At 37.7% G+C, this 24,210-nt stretch overlaps 2 protein-coding genes across 3 annotated transcripts in view; one reads left to right on the forward strand and one right to left on the reverse strand.

Annotated features, from left to right (window-relative positions):
- LOC139944330 (uncharacterized) overlaps nucleotides 1-451 on the reverse strand; it is a 30,227-nt gene extending 29,776 nt beyond the window's left edge. For both annotated transcript variants that reach the window (XM_071941323.1, XM_071941324.1), the window contains exon 1: nucleotides 292-451. The gene's annotated coding sequence lies outside the window, so the exon portion shown is untranslated. The remainder of the gene's footprint in view (nucleotides 1-291) is intronic.
- Nucleotides 452-1,704: 1,253 nt separating this feature from the next.
- The window catches only part of LOC139943927 (sphingosine kinase 1-like), a 32,750-nt gene continuing 10,244 nt past the window's right edge, over nucleotides 1,705-24,210 (forward strand). The window contains exons 1-2 of the mRNA XM_071940822.1: nucleotides 1,705-2,407; nucleotides 22,155-22,304. Of these exons, the coding sequence (XP_071796923.1) occupies nucleotides 1,921-2,407; nucleotides 22,155-22,304 (637 nt within the window). The 5' untranslated portion in view covers nucleotides 1,705-1,920. The remainder of the gene's footprint in view (nucleotides 2,408-22,154; nucleotides 22,305-24,210) is intronic.

Below are 24,210 nucleotides of genomic sequence, written 5' to 3' on the forward strand. Positions count from 1 at the left end.
GAACTAGTTGTACTACGTATTATAATACTCACTATGGTCCCTAACTAGTTCTAAACCAAACTACTTTATAAATACAATGCAAGCCCATCGTCCCCTTTTGGGAGTTTGCCGAAATCCCTTGATGGGAAGATCATCTAAACAAACAAACAAACAAATGATAATACTGCCTGCAATGGACCGATTTTTTTATTTTATTTTTTATATTTTTATTAAGTCTCACATTAGAATTAGATAATGATCTCAGTCATACCCTACACTCAGGACTAAATTGTCAATCTCGTGATAAATTACCTTTTTGCTGGCCTTCAAACACGAAAGGGATTTCCCACGAAAGAAAACAACTAATTCCAGTTCTTGTGGCGTTAGTTTTTGATCAACTGTTTGACGATCACTTCATCTGCTGCCTGAGCACATGTCAAAACACAAACATCACAACTGTCAAAGTTATAAAATGGAGTTTATGGAGGGCGCCCTCTAATCTAGAGGGCGCTGTTTACAAAAGTGGTATGAATTTTGCTCTTGCGCCCCGCCTCCTGCGCGAAGGGGAGGCTTTTGGGAGCCGATGTAACGAGAGCGAGTCATAGCTGAGTGAGATATAGATGAATCCCTACATGGTCTGAATGTACACTAATTAATAATGTATTACATTAATGTGTGAATAAAATTAAATGAAAGGGATATAGGCCTACATTTTTTCTGTAAAAAACATATGTCAACGTTAATTGTCTCTTTTGCTTGTCAATGAAATTTTTTTTACATTTTAGTCCTTATTTTAAACTTTTTCAAATTTTGTTCTAGATCATTATTGGGACTACTATATCTGTTTGGCCATGTAGTTCAGACTATCCACAGGAAATTAAGCATACACGGGCATCAAAATTAGCGTGTGTGACTTGTCCTCATAAACAAACAAAACAACTATTTGAAAGAATTTTTTTATAATTATAAAAAACCCAAAAATAATACAATACAAATAATTATTGTTATGTTTTTTCTATTGGAAAACCTTGACCGCTTGCCTACCTCCATGGAATCAAAATTAGTGTTTGTAACTAGTCAAGAAAGAAATTTGTTTTATATTGTTAAACAAAATAAAAAATACCAATACAAATAGTTATAATTTTTTTCCGATGGGTAGAACCTTGACCGCTTGCCTATTTCCATGGTTTGACAATGCATAGTTATTACAAAGTTCTTGGTAGACAAAAACATTTGGGTTTTTTAGTGTTTTTTTTTTAGTGTTGTAGTTGTTGTTGAGTACTTTTAAGTGGGTCACTTTTTTAGAATTATTTTGAGGCCGGGGTCAATTAGCCCTCGATTTTCTATTACCACGAAACCCGGATATGACCACACAAGAGGATACACTGCATGGAACCCTGTGGAGACAGCATTTGTTATTGACTTTGTACAAATAATTCCTTGTGGACCAACTCTGTGTTTTTGTATCCCTTTTTTGTTTTGCTCTCGGTCTTCATGAGGAAGTGAATATGAAATCACACACACTCACATCCCTCTCTGTGTCAACTTTCACTACGGTTCACTACATGCTATACACAGTATTTATGTTTTTGTCAATGAGAATGAGAGCGCCATCTCATGAATAATTCATTCACAGTGTGCAAGCGCCAAAGATCGTGACGTCAACAACAACAACAACCACAACTACCACCATCGACGTACACGACGTACACGATGTACACGACGTACACGATGTACACGATGTACACGACGTACACACTGCATGCAGTTTCTAGAATGTGTGGAGAGATATGTATTATTTTTGTACCACCCAAACTCACGTGCAGTGAACCTAACAAAACGTTGACACAGAACAGAGCAAAGTCTATAGACCTGGTTTAGATTAACATTTTCCCGTCAAAGTGGGAGTATCGGTTAGCAGGTAAGACATAGAAAAGAACCATGTCATCGGAAGAACTGAATAGTTGTGTCGACGAAGAGATATTTCTCCTCCAAGATGACTTCATTTTGCACCCAGGAAAATGCTCTGCAGTTACGGTGACACTTTACCCGGACCGTCTCGAGTACGAGAAAACCAAGGCGATCAACGGCAGCAATGACCGGGTGCAGCTCAGCGGTACCGTACGCATGGTTGATGTTGTTGGGTGTGAATGTGGCAGAAGCCGTGGGACATATCCAGCTCAAAACTCTAGACTTTCACTTACAAATTTGACCACAAAGAAGCCTAAAAATGACACCACGGCATTTGTGTGTCTGCATTCGTATGCCTACAACAAACCAGTGGCAAGCGGTGGGTTCAGATCCAAACGAGACATTGTTTTTCGTGTGAATAAGTATGACACCTACGAACAAAACTTGGAAATTGTTCAGAAATGGAGATTGGCTGTACTACTTATTCTGCGGGGAGTGGATGTGTTGTGTGAAGAAGGTGAGTTATTTTTAATGTGCTTGCTTGACAATAAAATACACAATTCCTGATGTATTTTCCATTGGCTTATTGTCACCGTATTAAATTAGCAAATTGTTTATAAACTTTTTGTAGCGGGAAAATATGCATATAAGTATTTGCATATATTTTACAGGTTGACAAGAAAATTTGGTGGCCATTTTGTGCATTCACCTTTGATTTCTATTGAATGTTATGTTAGTCATTCATTTTCATACAGTGAGTAAGCACTGGAAGGGAAGAGGTGTTCAGACAACTCGTCTGTCGGACAACTCGACTGTTCGGACAACTCGACCGTTCGGACAACTCGACCGTTCGGACAACTTGACCTTCGGACAACTCGACTGACTTTTTTTCAACTGTTAGACAACTCGACTTAGGAGTCCTAAGTCGAGTTGTAATAGGACAAAGACACGTTGACAGATGGCTGTTACGGAGCATTAGCGTGAGGTGCGTACAGGGCCGGGGAAGGGGGGAGGGTAGGGTTAGGATTAGGGTTAGGATTTACAGGAAATTTGTGTAAACATGTCAGTGTGGAGGTTGACTGTTCAACCATCGACTTGTCTTGGTCATCTGTCGAGTTGTCTCAAAGTCGATTTGTCAGAATCATTGGGTTGTCCGAACGGTTGAGCGGTCCGAACGGTTGAGCGGTCCGAACGGTTGAGCGGTCCGAACGGTTGAGCGGTCCGAATGGTCGAGCTGTCCGAACCGTCGAGTTGCCCGATGGACAAGTTGTCTGACAACCCTGGAAGATAAGCATACCATTTTTTAGTGCTTTAAACTGAGAAGCGCTATGAAATGGAAATTGCGCAGTAAACACAAAATCAGCTATTTAAGCGCTCTCCAATTTCAAACTGCCAAGCAGCAAATTTGGATAACTTTCCGTTTGGCGCCATCACTTTTTCACTCATTTTTACAAAAAGGGATATCTCATTGAGGTAAATTAGATACTATAATTATTTCATATCAAATGAAAAAGTGGTGGCGCCATAGGGAAAGATTTTTGTATGCTTATAACATGCTGTATGAAATTAGGCCCAGATATTTAAGCTGGAGTCTGGAGATGACACACATTCATAAAAGAAAATCTCCATGCAATCGCAATGCCTGGTTGATTTTGCTGAATGGATAAAATGGCACTATGGGATGGAAAAAGGCCCCACAGTGCCCTTTTGTCTTTCAGCAAAATCAACGACAAATCCATTAAAATAAATAGTCTTTTTAGTTTCAGCATGATCTCAGACACTCGACTGTGTTCAGATCAGTTTAAGTGATTATCAAATCCTTAAATTATTCACATTAAAATTGTTCACACCTTTCTTGTATACGTGCATAGTCAAATACAGGTAATACATATTTCTGCTTTTAAAAAGCTTTTTGTTTTAAAGTAATTGGACACTTTCGGAATAGGAACAAATTTAAAAGTTCACAGATTTACAAATATCAGAAGGTAATGTTGAAAGACTTCTCTTGAAATATTGTTCCATGAAATGCTTTACTATTTGAGAAAACATTAAAACAATATCAATTCTCGATATCGAGATTTATGGATTTATTTTAAACATATGTTATGACACGGCGAAACGTGCAGAAACAAGGACGGGTTTTCCCGTTATTTTCTCCCGACTCCGATGACCAATTGAGTCTAAATTTTCACAGGTTTGTTATTTTATATATAAGTTGTGATACACGAAGTGTGGGCCTTTGGACAATACTTTTTACCGAATATGTCCAATGGCTTTAAAAGTAGCCAACCTGGCTAAAAATAAACTATGGGTTTAAGTAACATATCCCCAGACAGTTTTAATAGCCCTCGATTTTAATGTATTGTCATAAATATATATATCTCTCTGATGCTCTATGCCTGGTGGTAGCAATCACAACCAGTAAGGGCACGGCAGTTTTGGCTGTAAAAATTGTATTTTTCCGAGGGGCATCACGGCCAGTTGGAAGGGCATCGTCGACCATGGTCGTCGTGGCCGCAGTGTAATTCCAGGCCTGTAGATACACCAGGGTTCTTTGAATCATGTGATTTTTGCCCCATTGCACATATCCCTTGAGTCTATTTGTGTTTATCTACACTGATTTAACAAACAACTAGCGATTTAGAATGACCTACATGTACCGCACTTTCTGCATGGGGAGGCATGCATTGTATTCTAAACAGAGGGTACTGGAAATCAGCTCTCACCACACAATACATGATCAAGTTTGTTGAACATTAGGCAAGATACCATACCATGCCTGTTGGTGTCAGTATTTCAAAGCAAACGCCTGCCCAAAATCAGTTTTAAATTCACAGGTTCTATAGACGATGTGACCCATGTTTACATTTAAACCGCCCTCTATTGAAAAAACACTGTATACGTCATGTTTCGCCGGGCAAAAAGACACGTAGTCATGGCAAGATTACTTACACTTTCTAGCTGGCTGCCAAAACACAAAGGTTTTGCCCGGCGGTATGCGCGCGAATCATGTTATGGTTTTCGTGTGACGCCAGAGGTCACATCGTCTATAAACATGTTGGTGACCCTACCTCCATGCACTACCAACACCACTGTATTCCCACGTTAAAGGCAGTGGATACTAATGGTAATTACTCAAAATAATTATTAGCATTTAACCTTTCTTGGTGATGAATAATGGGGAGAGGTTGATGGTATAAAACATTGTGAGAAACGGCTCCCTCTGAAGTGACGTAGTTTTTGAGAAAGAAGTAATTTTCCACCAATTTGATTTCGAGACCTCAGATTTAGAACTTGAGGTCTCGAAATCAACCATCTAAACGCACACAACTTTGCGTGACAAGGGTGTTTTTCTTTCAATATTATCTCGCAAGTTCGATGACCGATTGAGTTCAAATTTTCACGGGTTTGTTATTTTATGCATATGTTGAGATACACCAACTGTGAAGGCTAGTCTTTGACAATTACCAATAGTATGCAATTTATGCAATAATGACTGCAAGATACTGTGCCTGTTGGTGTCTGCATTTCAAACAGTTGGAGGTGTTTTGAAAATTTTGAACAACTGCCAAAAATCCGTTTTAACTGTGATTGTTGTTGGCTTAACTTTCTGCACTGTCACTGCTAGTCACTGTTTTGCCATAGTGTTTACATTTTTTTACAAGATTTCTTATAGCTCAAATGGGTGTGTGGCCTTGGACATTTAGCCCTAATGTACATGTTAAATATTAGTACAATGAAGAAATGAAGTTTCCTTTTACTTTGCGACCTACACAGTCGGCCATTTCATTTTATGGAGTCAAAAACATGACTCCACAAAATGGCGTGCCTTGTTAGTTCACAATGAAAGGTAAACCATGCAATTTTGAGACAAATTTGTGTTGGTCGTTATGATTACTTTTAAAACATCTTTCTATACATCTCTACATTTACTTGACGAATAAACCATTCCATATTCAATATTCTAACCAATGTATAACCAATTTTATAACAAACTGTTTCAAACAACGCTTTTCATAGACCATCTCGCCCGCCCGATCCGAGGCTGTCCCTTAAGTTTGAATGTAACAACTTGAATCAGCTGATTGTTGTTTCATTTAATTTCAGACACAGGTTTCTTGAATGTGACCTCATTTCAGAGGGAGATGTTTTACAGGGAAAAAAATGGTTCCCCTACATCTAATGTAAAATCTAGGAGCAACATTGTAAAAACATTCCCAAGTTTGGCAACAAAGTCAATTACATCATGGTTTTTCAATGTTGCGGGTTTGTCCCTGTATTGACCCCTCGCGCGCGCGTCACACGCGGCGACTGATGCCACGCTCACCATGTTGGTGGGCAGTTAGGTTTACGTGTATTAACGCCGCGTCGCCTAAAATGCGCACTTCATTGCACAACGCACCGCATACTCTATGCATAGAGTAATATATGAAAACACACAGTGAAATTGCCCACCAGTATGGCGCATTCAAGATATTTTTGGTGATGACGTCAGGTGAAATGGGTCAATAGTCTGCAAAGTAAAGTCCAAGGTTCAACTGTGAAGGAAGGGGTATTTTATGTAGGAACTGTTAGTTCATGAAAGATTTCGTCTGTTATCAGTGTGCGTAGTCATTGTGTGTATTAATGTCTCTCTGAGTCATCAAGTCCTGAAACATTACTGTGGCACTAAGACCTTCTTGGTTGTTTCATGCCCTTACTGTACATTTGGACATTTTTTAAAGCAGTGGACACTATTGGTAATTACTCAAAATAATTATTAGCATAAAACCTTTCTTGGTGACGAGTAATGGGGAGAGGTTGATGGTATAAAACAATGTGAGAAACGGCTCCCTCTGAAGTGCCATAGTTTTTTGAGAAAGAAGTCATTTTCCATGATCTTGATTTCGAGACCTCAGATTTAGAACTTGAGGTCTCAAAATCAACCATCTAAACGCACACAACTTTGTGTGACAAGGGTGTTTTTTTCTTTCATTATTATCTCGCAAGTTCGATGACCGATTGAGCTCATATTTTCACAAGTTTGTTATTTTATGCATGTTGTGGTACACCAACTGTGAAGGCTAGTCTTTGACATTACCAAAAGTGTCCACTGCCTTTAAAGTGTAGCACTAATGCATTACGTATACATGCAAGGTACATTCAGTCTTGTAGGCTACCCATGTCCCTAAGTGTAGAATGTACACATTTAAGTGTACGCAATAATGTGAGTTTTGTAGCCTACGGCACTGTTTTAATGTATAAAAATGTACATTTAAAGGGAAGATACACTATTGGTAGTAGTCAAAGACCAGTGTTCTCACTAGGTGCATCTCAACATTATATGCATAAAACAACAACCCTGTGAAAATTTGAGCTCAATTGGTCACCGGAGTTGAGAGAAAATTATGGGGAAAAAACCCATCGTTGTTGGATGAATTTGTGTGCTTTCAGATAGGAATAAAAGACTTCTACATGTAGCTAGAAGTCTTTTATGATTTTAGTGAGAAATTTCCTCTGTTTCAAAACTTATGCTACTTCAGAGGGAGTCGTTTCCCACAATATTTTATACTATCAACAGCTCTCCAATGTTCACTACCAAGTCAGTTTTTAAGTTAATATTTGTTTTGAGATATAACCAAATGTGTACCTTCCCTTTAAGTGTATGCATTATTAGAAGTATGCACCTTAATGTAATGTACATTTTAACAAGGGACAGAACAAGTCTTGCTACCCAGGTCCCTACTGTACAATGTACACAATGGGTGCGTTCGATAAGCTTCCCTGGTACCCCGCGTTGCTCACTTGGGTGAGCCCCTTGACAAAAGCTAATATATATACATCATACAAAAGCTAGGGATACATCATACATTGCCTGCAAGTGTCCTGCTCACCACCTTTTTGTGGCAAATTGAAATGTTCAACTTGACCATGAAGCTATTTTGATACATCTCCATGATTTGACAGTACAGGTTGAATGGATGGTATTTGCCATTTATAGAAAACCATTCACCTTCTTAGCAGGAAGTAATTACATTACGTATTGTTAGCCAAATGTTACTGTAAATTTAGCTTCCTAGAATGTCTTTAAAACATAACATTATTTATTTAGTATGACATTCAAAATATTCCTGAAAAATTGCAACCGATGCAGGTTGAAGTGCGCAATTTCAAAAAGTAGGATTGAACCTTGCAAGTTATTTTGAGAAGTTATTTTAGTTCAGATTGATAAGAACACAGAGATTGACAATCAGCCGTTCTTTGAGCTTTGAGTTACAGACCACCCTGTCTGTTCCAGAACCCATATCACTGGTTTGATGATTTTGAGTCCATTTAAAGCTTTCTCTGTGTACAATGTAAAGAGTTGTGATTAGCAACATCGAAAGATAAGTGCCTAGTCATCAGACATTTTTGGTTATAAATAAGGGAATATTTGGTTATAAATAAGGGAATTAAAGGGTAGCGATGAGCTCTATTCGAACGTACCGGGGCAGACCGGGGTCGACCCAGGGAAGCTTAACGAACGCGCCCATTAATATGTTCATGCACTAGTGTGAGTTTTGTAAGCTACGGCACTGTACAGTGTACATTAAAGGCAGTGGACACTATTGGTAATTATCAAAGACTAGCCTTCACAGTTGGTGTACCTCAACATATGCATAAAATAACTAACCTGTGAAAATTTGAGCTAAATCGGTCATTGAAGTTGCGAGATATTAATGGAAAAAAACCCACCCTTGCCACACGAAGTTATGTGCGTTTAGATGGTTGATTTCGAGACCTCAAGTTCTAAATCTGAGGTCTCGAAATCAAATTCGTGGAAAATTACTTCTTTCTCGAAAACTATGGCACTTCAGAGGGAGCTGTTTCTCACAATGTTTTATACCATCAACCTCTCCCCATTACTTGTCACCAAGAAAGATTTTATTCTAACAATTATTTTGATTAGTGTCCACTGCCTTTAAAGTGACATGCACTATTAGTATGCACTAATGTAATGTAAACAAGGGACAGAACGAGTCTTATACATGTACATGTAGGCTACTCAGGTCCCTAGTGCACAATGTACACATTAGTTAGTGTACATTGTATGCACTAATGTGTACATGTAGCATGATGTACAGTCTGAGTTATGCAGGCTCTTATGCAGGTTTTCTGCAAGCCTGTCTGGAGTGTCAAGTTTGTTGTTTAGGCGGGGGGGGGGGGGGGGGGGTCGGGGATACATCATACATTGCCTGCAAGTGTCCTACTCACCACCTTTTTGTGACAAATTGAAATGTTCAACTTGACCATGAAGCTATTTTGATACATCTCTATGATTTGACAGTACAGGTTGAATGGATGGTACTTGCCATTAGAAAACCATTCACCTTCTTAGCAGGAAGTAATTACATTATGTATTGTTAGCCGAATGTTACTGTAAATTTAGCTTCCTAGAATGTCTTTAAAACATAACATTATTTATTTAGTATGACATTCAAAATATTCCTGAAAAATTGCAACCGATGCAGGTTGGAGTGCGCAATTTCAAAAAGTAGGATTGAACCTTGCAACTTATTTTGAGAAGTTATTTTAGTTCAGATTGATAAGAACACAGATACTGACAATCAGCCGTTCTTTGAGCTTTGAGTTACAGACCACCCTGTCTGTTCCAGAACCCATATCACTGGTTTGATGATTTTGAGTCCATTTAAAGCTTTCTCTGTGTACAATGTAAAGAGTTGTGATTGTGATTAGCAACATCGAAAGATAAGTGCCTAGTCATCAGACATTTTTGGTTATAAATAATGGAATTAAAGGGTAGCGACGAGCTCTTAAACCGGCAGGGTCGTTGCAGTGTGATAAAGGCCTGAGCTAAAGTCGAGGTTCTTTTTTAGCACGACAATGATCCTGCAAGGTTTTAAACGGATGTTTAAGAACGAGTCACTACTCTTTTGTTCCCATTCGTAAATGCACTTTTGTTAAAAAACGTTAAAAAAATACACTTATAGACACTTTGACAATTGAAAATTCAAGGTTTGAAGTATTTTTTTTTTTTTAACTTTGTGAATAATCTGTTTGCGTGGGTTGTGTATACATGCGGGCACTTAGAAATAGCTTACGCGCACGCTTAGAAATAAATTACGCGTGCGCACTTACATGTAGAAATAGATTACGCGTTGTTACTAATAGCTATGAATTCCACGTGATAATTTTGGTGTACGCGCATGCCCGACACACGGAAGCCAGCAGGTTATAAACAGTTCCAGCTGGTCATTATCAATCGTTTAAACACCCACATGACGCGCTCTCCACCAATAGGAGTAGCGGAACTGTCTGGGGTATTTATGAATACAATTTAAAATCTGACCTTTGAATTAGATCTGTATGATTTATGATGGAAGTTAAACAAATCCACATCATACTTGGGTGGGGAGGGGGGAATCCACGACTATGGGGCTTTTATGTCAGAGCTGGCAACTCTCCCTGATTCTGCAGAAAGTTCCCTGAATACAATAAACCAATCTTTCCATGTTCTGATTGAACAAAACCTCCCTGATTGTGGAATCCTTTTCCCTTATGGTGTGGAATGTAGTTCTTGTATCTCTGATAGTTGTACAAAATCTCCCTGATTCAGATCAAAACACTGCTTTCAAGTTTCATACATTGTAGATCACAATGTTAAGCACCAAAGAGGTATTGCTGCATTCCAATGTTTACATAATAACAGTGTGTGATGAAGAGTCTAGACTGTTCATGAGCACTGCATAGTACTGTGTTCAGATGAGCTGTCGTGCAACTAAATTAAATCTCTTCTTCTTGAATCACCATTGAGGACACTGACTGACTGCAACCAGCATTGGGATAGTGGGATAGAAAAGGGAAATAATTGGGGAAATCTACCTTTGATGATACCAGTGTGGAATTTGGCACACAGTCACATCATTGCTCTATGGTCAGATTGCATGTCGAGACTGAGAACTTTTGGCGATAGGGCCATCACAGATTTTGTGCCAAATTCCATTACCATCCCATCACCTACATCAGGCTGCCGTACATGTAGGTGTTTTAAAAGCCTTAAAGTCATGTTCATGCTACAGAGTGAATCCCTGTAGACAGAATGTTGTGAGGTAATTTTAGCCCCATTCACTATTCCCCCATGTTTCCTGTAGGCTGTAGTTGATTCCTTGATAGAATTGTTCATGCATCATGGGCATGCATGAACACTTACGATGTGTAGTTCAGGGCTACAATTTGGGAAAAAATTCCACAAGACTGAGGGGATTGTACATTGTAGCTCAAAATGTTTACTGGACCCAGATTACTCTTGTGCAAGACCAGAATCAAATGAGAGAAAAACTTGTGAGTCCTGACACAGCCATAATAGTTTGACATGCATGTTTCTACAGCCATAGTTTAACATGCATGTTTCTAGTATGTAGATTTGAGAAGATTGAATTTCAAGACTGTCGTACTTGTCCGGTCACAAGTTCAGTGGCCAGACACTAAAATCATCTTCCTTGGCCTGCAGTCAAGTGTTAAAGACAGTGGACACTATTGGTAATTGTCAAAGACTAGTCTTCACAGTTGGTGTATCTCAACATATGCATAAAATAACAAACCTGTGAAAATTTCAGCTCAATTGGTCGTTGAAGTTGCGAGATAGTAATGAAAGAAAAAACGCCCTTGTCACACGAAGTTGTATGCTTTCAGATGCTTGATTTCGAGACCTCAAATTCTAAACCCGAGGTCTGAAAATCAAATTCGTGGAAAATTCCTTCTTTCTCGAAAACTCTGTCACTTCAGAGGGAGCCGTTTCTCGCAATGTTTTATACTATCAACCTCTCCCCATTACTCGTTACCAAATAATGTTTTATGCTAATAATTATTTTGAGTAATTACCAATCGTGTCCTCTACCTTTAAACGCAAGCTCTGCATGTAGGTATCTGATACATGTACCATAATACAAACATTGGGAGTGCCTCAAAAAATTCCATCAGATGTTAAAGGTTCAATGAACTTTCAAATGAACTGTCACGATACACTGCATTTTCCATTGAGATTGCGCAGGTTAACCACTCAGTGAAAAAGCCAACCAAATGGATTTCAATCCTGCAGTTTAACACGTACCATGTACACTGCTCCCTTTTGGAATCTGCCTGCTGGTGCGCACATGCGTTATATTCTGCATCAGTTTGGTTGTGGAGCGATGTCAAAGGTCACTAAATTCAAAAGTGGTTTGCCATGAAATCCTATGCAAAACACAATGAACACTTACAGCAGAAATGCAAAGTTTTGATTTTGTTGTAATGTCAGGTGAAACTTCCTGGATTGTAGTTAAATTATTTAAGTTTAGGGGGTTTTTGTGGGTTTTTTTTTTTTTTTTTTTTTTTTTTGGGGGGGGGGGGCGTTTAGGGTGACATTCTGCACTGCACAGTTGGCTCAAGGCCAGTGATTTTAGCATCGGGCCAGTAAACTCAAGACAGGACAAACTGCAAACTGCTACAGCTTCACTGTGTAATACCTTGAACAGAGCAAAAAATTATGTTCTACAATGTCATATTATTTTCTTTTTCTTTCAATTCGGTTGCATTGGAACCATAAGGACAGATCAAATAAAATCTTCTCCTATTATGTGTAAGTGCTTGTTTAAATAAAACCAGTTTTAAATGGCACATGTAAAACGTTTGCAAAATATTCATTCATATTTTGATTACTGGTCTTGTAATGAAAAGTATAGATCCAATAGAAGTTTTAAGCTTCTTAAAGGCAGTGGACACTATTGGTAATTACTCAAAATATTTATCATCATAAAACCTTTCTTGATTACGAGTAATGGGGAGAGATGGATGGTATAAAACATTGTGAGAAACGGCTCCCTCTGAAGTGACGTAGTTTTCGAGAAAGAAGTAATTTTCCACGAATTTGATTTTGAGAACTCAATTTTAGAATTTGAGGTCTCGAAATCAAGCATCAAAAGCACACAAATTTGTGTGACAAGGGTGTTTTTCTTTCATTATTATCTCGCAAATTCGACGACCGATTGAGCTCAAATTTTCACAGGTTTGTTATTTTATGCATATGTTGAGATACACCAACTGTGAAGACTAGTCTTTGACAATTACCAATAGTGTCCACTGTCTTTAAAGGGTCTATGTACTTTTTCCTTACAAAAAACACAATGTCCACAGATTTACATTAAACTTATTCAGTTTGAAGATTATGATAGTAGAAAGCTGCCCTTGAAATTTTACTTTCTGAGGTGCTGTAGTTTTTGAGAAATGAGTAAAACAAATAATTTTTGTCTCAGTTTTAGCATGTAAAAACGTATTAACCAGTTATGCTATGGTTTTGGAATATTATCATAACTGGTTATAAAATGGGATTTTACATGCTAAAATAATTTTCGTCTTTCTGAGACGAAAATTATTTGTGACTTGTTTTTCTCATTTCTCAAAAACTACACAACCTCAGTTAGTAATACTTGAAGGGAAGCTTTCCAGTATCACTCTCTTCAAACCCTGTAAGTTAAATGTAAATCTGTGGACATTTGGAAAAAGTTTGCGAATCCTTTAATACCAGGTGTTGCAATCGTTTTGATGTACCATTTTAATTTTTTTTGTCAGCTGTGACTCCCACTCAACCCTGAAGGGGACGCAATTATAAATATTGGAAAAGTAATTTGTTGGTTCAGTAGAGAGATAGATGTTTAATAGAGACAATAATGATATTCAATTCAAATAATGTAAATTAAATCGCATCGATGCCAAAACAAAAATGAATAAAATGCTCACTGAGCGATAAACATTGTGGGAAACGACTCCCTCTGAAGTATCATAGATTAGATTTTGAAATAGAGGTAATTTCTCACTAAAATAATAAAAGGCTTCTAGCTAGAAGTCTTTTATTCCTATCTGAAAGCACACAAATTCGTCCAACAAGGATGGGTTTTTCTTTCATCATTTTCTCCCAACTCTGATGACCAATTGAGCTCAAATTTCCACAGGTTTGTTATTTTATGCATAAATGTTGAGATACACCAAGTGAGAACACTGGTCTTTGTCAATTACCAATAGTGTACCTTCCTTTTAAGTCTGTGATGATACAATACAGTGTAACTCCGCCCTGTTTTGAACTCTGCAAGTTTTTCTTACCAATTCTGTAATGTTCCTTATAATAAAGGTCTAGACAAAGAACTGTGGACCATCCATAATAATACAGTTCACTTCCTCCTTGTATATATCTGAACTCACTTCAACTAAAGGATTTGGGTACTTTTTCAAAAGGTCCACAGATTTACATTAAACTTACACTGTTTGAAGAATGATAGTAGAAAGCTTCCCTGAAAATATTACTTGCTGGGGTGCTATAGTTTTTTAGACATGAGTAAAACAATATCACGAAAATACGTTTTTACATGCTAAACTAATTTTTGTCTCATGATCACCGAAACGAAAGTTATTTTCAGGACATTGTTTTACTCATTTCTCAAAAACTACAGCACCTCAGCACGTAATATTTTCAGAGAAGCTTTCTACTATCATTATCTTCAAACTGTGTAAGTTTAATGAAAATCTGTGGACATTGTGTTTTTAGTCCTACAAAAAGTACATAGCCCTTTAATAGGCAGAGTGATATCTTAAGACCAAATCTGTAGTGAGATCAAATTAAGCCTCTCAGCAATGTAAACATTAAGACACAACATTTTGTACTTGGGTTCACAGCCACAGTAATTATGGGTTCGCATTTGTTTGTGCTCATTTATGAACATTAGTTTGTTTGTGTTTGCGTTGGACATTTATTCAAAGGATTTACTTGACTTGTAAAATAGCCGTCTGCTTAGTTTATCGGCCCTTTCATTCATTCATAAGTTAACCTTTAAGTAATTAATTTTTGTAACAAAGATACCAGATTGGGTTTGCACTTCCAGGTTGAGATTACAAATTGTATTGCTTTTGTTGTTCTTAAAATTATGTTATAAAATATAAATTACCTTTTTTAATTAAAATGCCTTGTGGATTTTAAGCAAACAAATTAATCATAAATACATTGTACATGAGCCTTATATGGAATCCAAATCCAAAAGGTACTGTATGTGTTTGTAGTTATTCAACTTACACATTCATTGAACCATAGAGGAACCTTTCTTTATCAAATATCAGTACAAAGCGGACAATCTTTTGGTAACACACTTCCTGTCAGAGTCTATATTTAGTATAAAGACACTGGACACTATTGGTAATTGTCAAAGACTAGTCTTCACATTTGGTGTGTCTCAACATATATGCATAAAATAACAAACCTGTGACAGTTTAAGCTGAATCGGTCGTCGAAGTTATGCGATATTAATGAAAGAAAAAACACCCTTGTCACACCATGGTCACGAGTTGTGTGCTTTCAGATGCTTGATTTCGAGACCTCAAATTCTAAATCTGAGGTCTCGAATTCAAATTTGTGGAATATTACTTCTTTCTCGAAAACTACGTCACTTCAGAGGAAGCTGTTTCTCACAATGTTTTATACTATCAACCTCTCCCCATAACTCGTAATCAAGAAAGGTTTTATGCTAATAATTATTTTTTAGTAATTCCCGATAGTGTCCACTTCCTTTAATAAGAGGCTTCACTAGGTTAATTACTGCATAGAATTCAATCTATACATGTTAGCTGATTGATGCATGAACAAAAATAATAATAGAATACATTGATGATTTGTATTTTATCCAGGATGTGATTTTCCATAGCCTCTGTAAAAGAACAGGCCTGCCATAATAGCCATGATAAGTTTCTCTTACCAGTCAGCCCTAGCGCATCCCTGAGCCCCTCCCTCGCACTCCCATTTTTAAACCGAGTAATCATTGATCAAATTATTGGTTTTATTATTAGTCATTTGTTTAACTCTCTATTGCGCAATCAGCAGCTAGCAACAGCAGCTTTGCTGTTAGGCATAACAAACAAAAAAGTGATGTTGGCGTAACTCGACCTACCCTAAAAAATACGACCGACCCTGGATATATATTTTTTTTCAAGGGAAGAAATTTTGTGATTAAAATTTATTAAAGACGTAAAAATAAAATAATTGTCATAAAGAGTTTTTAAAAATATACCGTTTGTTGTGTGTTGCCTTGTTTTCTTTTGTTATTGTGTAATTAGAAAACATGTCATTTTCGTTGCTGGGAGGGGGGGGGGGAATAAATCCCTACCAACCTACCCTATTTTTTGGGGCCCGTACGCCAACATACCATTTTTTTTTATGCCTTATGAATCACAGTGATTAAAAAATACTTGTTGTACCTACCAGTAAATTCTTATGTACTTTAATCACTAACTCCAACGTCATGCAGGAATAACTTTATGGCCATAGGCTGTAGACATAACTTACTTTTCTTTTTTTTATGTTAGTGTAATGCACTATGAAAACTCCTGCTGGTTGTTAAGGTATTGCAAATCAAGTAAATGGGAATTATTTTGAAATCTAGATTTTTGAAAGTTAGTGTATGGTGTAACAGGCTTACCCATAATCAATTACAAAACTCCCAGAAATTGCTTTTTTTCTGTAATTCAATTTTGTCAGTAAAATGTCAACAGAAATAACATAAAACAGAACATTTAATTTTGTGTTAACTTTTTTTGATTCTACGTTTGAATACACATATGTACTACATGTACATGTACTATATGTATATGTACATTGGGAAAGTTCACATTTGAACATGACATGAACTTTCAGGGCTGTATGCTTCGTTTTTGAAAGGGCAAGGGCACCAAGGCATTTTCTCTTTGGCAAAGGGCACCTATGAGGAAATTGTAAATTCCTACTGGAGCATTTCAAGGGCACCAAGGCAATGACGAGGGGCAACGAAGGCAATTTGCCTTCGTTGCCTCCGTGAAGTGTCAGGCCTGAACTTTGACCCCTCTATAGTGTGAATGGAAGTAGGTCAAGCCATTTGCACAAGCCACAAGTGTCCACTATGCTTTTGAAAAATGTATCATAATCAAAACTTAATTTAGGAGAAAATTAGAACAAGTCACAATCAATGATTAGACAAATAAGAAAACATGGCCAAAAAAAGGAAATATTTGGAGTGCTTTGTAGACAGAACCCTTGCAACTAAGTAGTTCCTGTCTATTGTCTGCCATCTGCAACTAAGTGTGTAATAGTGTAGCTATATACCATACCAGACATTGCGCTTGTCAACTTAAATATACACAGACAGTATAACACAGGATAAATCATTCTCCAAAATGACGCTATCAGACTTCGCATATCATCAAAATAGTTAGGCAGTCATCTTGCCCGTCCACCATGGAACTGCATTGTCATTCATTTTTATGAAGTACATGGTTCGCACCAAAAGGTTACATGTAGTATGCCCTTTTCGTGTGCTACAGTTACATGTAGCAGCACTATTATATGACATTGGGCCCAGGATTTGTCAATGGTGATGATGTCAGCTAGACTGGGTCGATTTTGGGGAGCCCGGGAAGTTTTTAACCTTTTTTTTTCTGATAGGATCATGGTTTTTTCCTTCGTTTGCTTCAGTTACAATGTACATGTAGCAGCAGTGGCAGCACTATGACATTAGGCCCAGGATTTGTCATTGGTGATGATGTCAGGTAGACTGTTAGGAGCATTTGTACTGTTAGGAGCATGGTTTTCTCCAGAGAGGCACCACCCTTCAAAAATTGAGGCTTTAAAAAAAAAAGATTTTTACTTACATGTAGATATTTTATGTGTGCATAATTAAATCTGATAGTAAGTTGATTGTACATGTAGGTAAGCAGTTTGGATGCCCTACTTTTAAATTTGCAGGCAACCTTTTTCCCTTGTTTTGACTTAATCTTTGATTCATGCAGTTACACGCCCAGAAAAACATATCATTAAAACAAAAAAATATATGTTTCGGTCGAACCTGAGTACTGTAGCTGCAGTGTACTCATGGTAAATGTACACTATGCATGTGTCAAAAAATGATTGTAAATGCCCTTGGCTTTCACACTATGTCCTGACTGCCCAGGTGTCTACGTCAATATTTAGGGATAATTCAAAAAGAAAGTGTTTTTCATTTACTGCTGGAGCAGAGACTATTTTCCTACTATATGACCCTCAAGGACACCTGTTGTTAGTGGTTATTATTGTAATCATTCGTTGTGAGCTTCAGTCTGTTTACCTTGAACCTTCCAACAGTCTGACCAAAACACATTCAATTATGCTAGCTGCAGGGAGGGTACGTGCAGTTTGTGCATGTAGCTTAAAGGCACCGGACACTATTGGCAATAACTCAAAATAATTGTTAGCAGAAAAACTTACTTGGTGACGAGCAATAGAGAGCTGTTGGTAGTATAAAACATAGTGAAAAACATAGTTTTTGAGAAAGAAGTAACTTCTCACTTAAATATTAAAATACTTTGGGCCGAATCCTTTTTTTTACGCATCTAAAGGCACACAATTTTTATGCAACAAGCAACAACTTCCTGCCAGAGTCTATATTTAGTCTTAAAAAGACACTGGAGACTATTGATAATTGTCAAAGACTAGTCTTCACATTATCTCAACATGCATAAAATAACAAACCTGTGACAAGCTCAATCAGTCATCGAAGTTGCGAGATAATAATGAAAGAAAAAACACCCTTGTCACACGATGTAGTGTGCTTTCAGATGCTGGTCTCTGAGGTCTCAAAATCAAATTAATGTGGAAAATTACTTCTTTCTCGAAAAAACTACGTCACTTCAGAAGAAGCTGTTTTCACAATGTTTAATACTGTCAACCTCTCCCCAATACTCATTACCAAGAAAGGTTTTACAGTATGCTAATAAATATTTTGAGTAATTACGAATAGTGTCCACTGCCTTTTAAAACCATAAAGCAGAAGCTAAAAAAAAGAAAATTAATTAAAAACATACAATTAAAACCCAATTCTACAATACACAATGGTCCACCCTCGGCTACTATCATTGTACATGATTCACCCATTGAAATAATGTACAACCAATGAAGTAATGAACCTCTAGTCGATATATTCATTGTAGAGTACAAGGCCTGATGTGTACATTATGCAGGCCTGATACTTCACGGAGGCAACGAAGGCGATTGCCTCCGTGTCCCCTGGTCATTGCCTTTGTGCCCTTTGAAATGCTCCAGTACAAATTTGCAATTTCACCATAGAGTGCCCTTAACCAAGAAGAAAATGCCTTGGTGCCCTTGCCCTTTCAAAAACGAAGCATACAGCCCTGATTATGCCCTCTACATTATGTATAGCAATGGACACAAAATGTTATTAATTATGTAACAATCTATAGAGTGCAATGTAAACTGTACTAGAACCATGGAGCAAACAGGAAAGGCTGCCTTACCCAGCCACAATGGCCACACCATGGAGTTGCTAACTGAGGGCTTGTTTGTTTGATCATGGAGGTCCATGGTTTGATTGGATGATCTTCCTGTCAAAGGAACTCCCACAAGGGGGTATAAACACCAAGCTGGCAACGGCCAATATCTCTCATAAAAATACAAACATTGGTTTAGAGTCGATGATTATGAGAAATGTGCACAAATCAAGAAATTGTACCGATATTTATCAGCGATCTGTGGGTTCATTTTTTCTTCAACTTTAATTTTAAACCTTTCCAACACTCAGACTATCCAAGACAAACATTGGCCGTTAGTTGCAGTGATAATGTTGAATAAATTATGGGCACCAAGGCAATAACTAGGGGCATATAGACAATTTGCCTCTGTTGGCTTCATGAAGTACATGTGCATGTACATGTAACACTAACAGGCCAGGGCCCACTTTCATGGTGCTGCTTAGTGGCCGATTTTGTGCTTACTGTGCGATTTCCATTTCATAGCGCTGCTAACCGTTTAGCACACGAAAAGGCATGCAAACCTTCCGGTGCTTACCGCTCTAAAATACTCGTCAAAATGCAAATCCATGGTTAGCACGCAATATGGCCATCCAATTTGTCTGCTAACCTGTGAAATAGGCTTACACCTTAGCAAATTTTTCTGCTACAGTAACCACCAAAGTTTACTTACCGTTAAGCAGCACTATGAAATTGGGCCCTAATGTACTATCATAGCATTTCTCATGCACAAAGAATGGACCCTTCCCTTGAATGGACCCTTCCTTGAAATATGTTAATTACATTCACGCATGCGTACAGACCCTATTGGTTGGCAAACGCCATAGAGTTGTACACTAAGCAGACGCGTAAACGCGTCTCTGTCATGCAGCTATTAGCCGCGTCCAAAACAGCGTGATGTTTACTTATTTTTGCCAACCAAAATGTTAGTGCGCATGTGCTATAGTGTGCATTTTACATATTTCATGGGAAGAGTCTTGGGTTACAGGTGAAACATCCAGTTGTCAATAAAAGCTACATGTACATGTACACGTAGACCAGCATTAATCCTATCTGGAGTTAGGACGAGTAACCCGTCCTAACTTAGGATGGGTTCAATGCGTCCTACGTATTTGGATACGGAACTGAACCCGTCCTTAGTCCTAAGATTAATCTTAAGTTAGGAACAGTTTGATGAAACTGACAACTGGAGTTTAACCAGAAAAGGGAATATCATGAAAAGTGTCCATTACTTTTAATGTACAGTGCCAGTGTGACACGTGTCAATCGAGACATTACCTATGCCATGCATGCCATGTTTGTACCATATGTACACTGTGAATGCCATATGTGACACATGTTCTCAATGTATAGATTGTTTATCAGGATGTTCATGGAGCTATAACTCCATGGGATGTTTAACCCAATTTGTCAAAAGTTTAGGACTACTACAACTTGCATTAATTGTTTTTATGTTCAAATTACCCCCCAGCTGGGTGGATATTGTGCGCATAACCAGTATATATTATTAGGGTAATTTAACAATACCAATAATGGACGCACATTGGCCTCCAAAGTTCACAGGATGTCTTAAAAATGTTTGTCAGGACCTGCTCATTTAAAGAGCCTTATAAAACAAAGAGCTTCCCATGGGCTACATGCAGTGCTTGCTTAAAGGCAGTGGACACTATTGGTAATTACTCAAAATAATTATTACCATAAAACCTCACTTGGTAACGATTAATGGGGAGAGGTTGATAGTATAAAACATTGTGAGAAACAGCTCCCTCTGAAGTGACGTAGTTTTCGATAAAGAAGTAATTTTCCACGAATTTGATTTTGAGACGAACTTGAGGTCTTGAAATCAAGCATCTAAACGCACACAACTTCGTGTGACAAGGGTGCTTTTTCTTTCATTATTATCTCGCAACTTCGACGACCGATTGAGCTCAAATTTTCACAGGTTTGTTATTTGATGCATATGTTGAGATACACCAAGAGAGAAGACTGGTCTTTCACAATTACCAATAGTGTCCACTGTCTTTAAACAGAGTGCAACACAAAACTCAATCATATTTTGATGTACATAATCCTCAATCCCTTCCTCCAGGCTCAAATAGACTATGTATGAGGTTGGACAATAATTTCCTGATCATAGAGGAAACAAATGTACCTGCTTCCTTGATGGATTTGGGGTTAAATAAATATCTCAGCTTGTTTTGTAAGTGAAAGGGAAAGTGGAAGAACTAATACAAATTATGGTGTGATATGAACTAGAAACAAATACTTTAAGTACAGGCCTGGAATTACACGACGGCCACAAAGGCCATGGACTCCATTGCTCCTGGTCTCTTGTCCTTTGTTCCCTTCAAGTGGCCTTGCCCTTTCAACATTTTCAAAAACCAAATTCTAGGCCTGAAAGTACAATATAAAAAGTGTACCTGTAATTGTGTACCTTTTGTTAAAGATTTTTTGTTTAAAGACAGTGGACACTATTGGTAATTGTCAAAGACTAGTCTTCACAGTTGGTGTATCTCAACATGCATAAAATAACAAACCTGTGAAAATTTGAGCTCAATCGGTCGTCGAAGTTGCGAGATAATAATGAAAGAAAAAACACCCTTGTCACACGAAGTTGTGTGCTTTCTGATGCTTGATTTCGAGACCTCAAGTTCTAAACTTGAGGTCTCGAAATCAAATTCGTGGAAAATTACTTCTTTCTCGAAAACTACGTCACTTCAGAGGGAGCTGTTTCTCACAATGTTTGATACCATCAACCTCTCCCCATTACTCGTAATCAAGGAAGGTTTTATGATGATAATTATTTTGAGTAATTACCAATAATGTCCACTGCCTTTAAAGAATTTTGTTTAATCAAAAAAATCCCAGGTTTGGAATCTACTTTCCTAATTTATGAGTGCCTCTAATCATTTTTCTTTGTTTGTTGTTTTTTTCAGATATAGCAACAAGTCGTCTACCTCCCCCTAGGAAGCTTCTGGTGTTGATCAATCCAGCCAGTGGTCGTCGCAAGGGCAAGCAGATCTTTCTGAAGCAGGTTATGCCTCTGTTCCGAGATGCGGAGTTGGATTATAAAATGGTGGTCACAGGTAAACAAACTCATCAGAGACTTAAAGACAGTGGACACTATTGGTAATTGTCAAAGACTAGCCTTCACAGTTGGTGTATCTCAACATATGCATAAAGTAACTAACCTGTGAAAATTTGAGCTCAATCGGTCATCAAAGTTGCGATGAGCGAATGAGCCCAAATTTTCACAGGCTTGTTATTTTATGCTTAAGATGGGATACACCAAGTGATTAGACTTTGACAATTCCCAAACGTGAACCTTCCCTTTAAACGAAAAAAACATTTAAACTGGATCCAGAAAACAACACAGGTGAGGATAAGTGTAATAGATACTGAAACTGTACGGTCGCATTTGAAATGAGTTACCAGGAATTGTCCTTTGGCAGAATATCCGTATTCACTTTCTATTTTAGTTTTAAAGGGTTAATAAGTATGTCATGCTGTCCTGTCAAGGGGATTGGGTAAATCGTTGAGGAAGAAACCTTCTTCTCATAACATCTTTTGAAAAGGCAAAGGTTTTCCCGTTAATTTGTGTGTGAAATATTGTTCTGAAAAGGCTGTATCCAAATTGGGGGCTATGGCTATTTCTATGACTGTGGCTGAGGGTGCTGCTTAAAGGAAACGTTGTCTTGGATCGGTCGAGTTGGTCTTTGAAAAGCGTTTGTAACCGTTTGTCATAAAATGCATATGATTAGAAAGATGTTTTAAAAGTAGAATATAATGATCCACACAAGTGTCACTCGAAATTGCCTGGTTTTCCTTTAACCCCGTCGACAACATGGTCGGCCATGGCCGACCATGTTAGTTCGCAAAGTAAAAGGAAAACCACGCAATTTCGAGGCAAATGGTGTGGATCATTGTATTCTACTTTTAAAACATCTTTCTTACCATTATGCATTTTATAACAAACGATTACAAACGCTTTTCAAAAACCAACTCGACCGATCCAAGGCAACATGTTCCTAAGATGTTCTATACTTTAACGAATGATGTGGTGATCCAGCTGTAACTGTACTAATAGCTATCCAGCTGTGTAGCCTAAAAAGTGCCTTGATCCTACATACAAGAACAAAGAATCCGCTCTGTCTAATACCATGGTTAAAAGTAGCTTACGTTTATTGTTCATTTAGCCTAATTAGCAATTTTCTTGTGTACATATTTTGTGATCAAGCAATCATGTACTGTTGTTTTTGGCCAAGTGTCTTTGTGGCACTAGTCAAACATGACTTCGACGTTACCATGGCAACTGATAATTCTTGGGAGAATTCATTCATTATAGATGTATTTATTAAAATTGATGTTTTCAGTAAATTTACCGAAGTGCATCAAATTACTGTCATCTCAGGACAAAGCTAGAATATTTTCATTATTAGTCTCTGTGGATTTTTTTTTTTTTTTAGGACAATTTTAAAGTGCCATTACAAGCACAATCGTATAGATTAGAAAGCGTCAGTTGTATGATATATGGACTGCCTAATGAAATTAATGATATTGCCATATGGATAAAGCAATGGATGACTATTGGAACAGCACAGACAATTGCCAATTTCATTGAATTGGTTAAAAGCAAAAGTATTGCTTTAAGGCAGGTTTATAGTCTGTCGCGCAATGGACATTGTGACGCGCAGTTTATAGTCATCGCTGAGGCCTAAAAACTGTGTCTTTTATTTTATCGCGCGTCAAGAAATCCATCAACCGACCATTGTGTAACCGGCTACAAACCGGCCTTAACAATTGTCATGACCCGAATACAAGGCACAAGTATAGCCAGTAACCATATTCTAAGAATGATTTTTCTGTGCTAAATTATGTGTCCCTTTATCAGTGGTCCAATTGCATAAATGCTTTAAGCAAAATGTTAAATTGCTGATTCCTTGGCTAGTTAATTGCCTTTAAACCACAAATTGTTCATATAACATATTTTAA

This window comes from Asterias amurensis, chromosome 11 (genome assembly GCF_032118995.1).
Source record: "Asterias amurensis chromosome 11, ASM3211899v1".
In the NCBI taxonomy this organism is placed as follows: domain Eukaryota; kingdom Metazoa; phylum Echinodermata; class Asteroidea; order Forcipulatida; family Asteriidae; genus Asterias; species Asterias amurensis.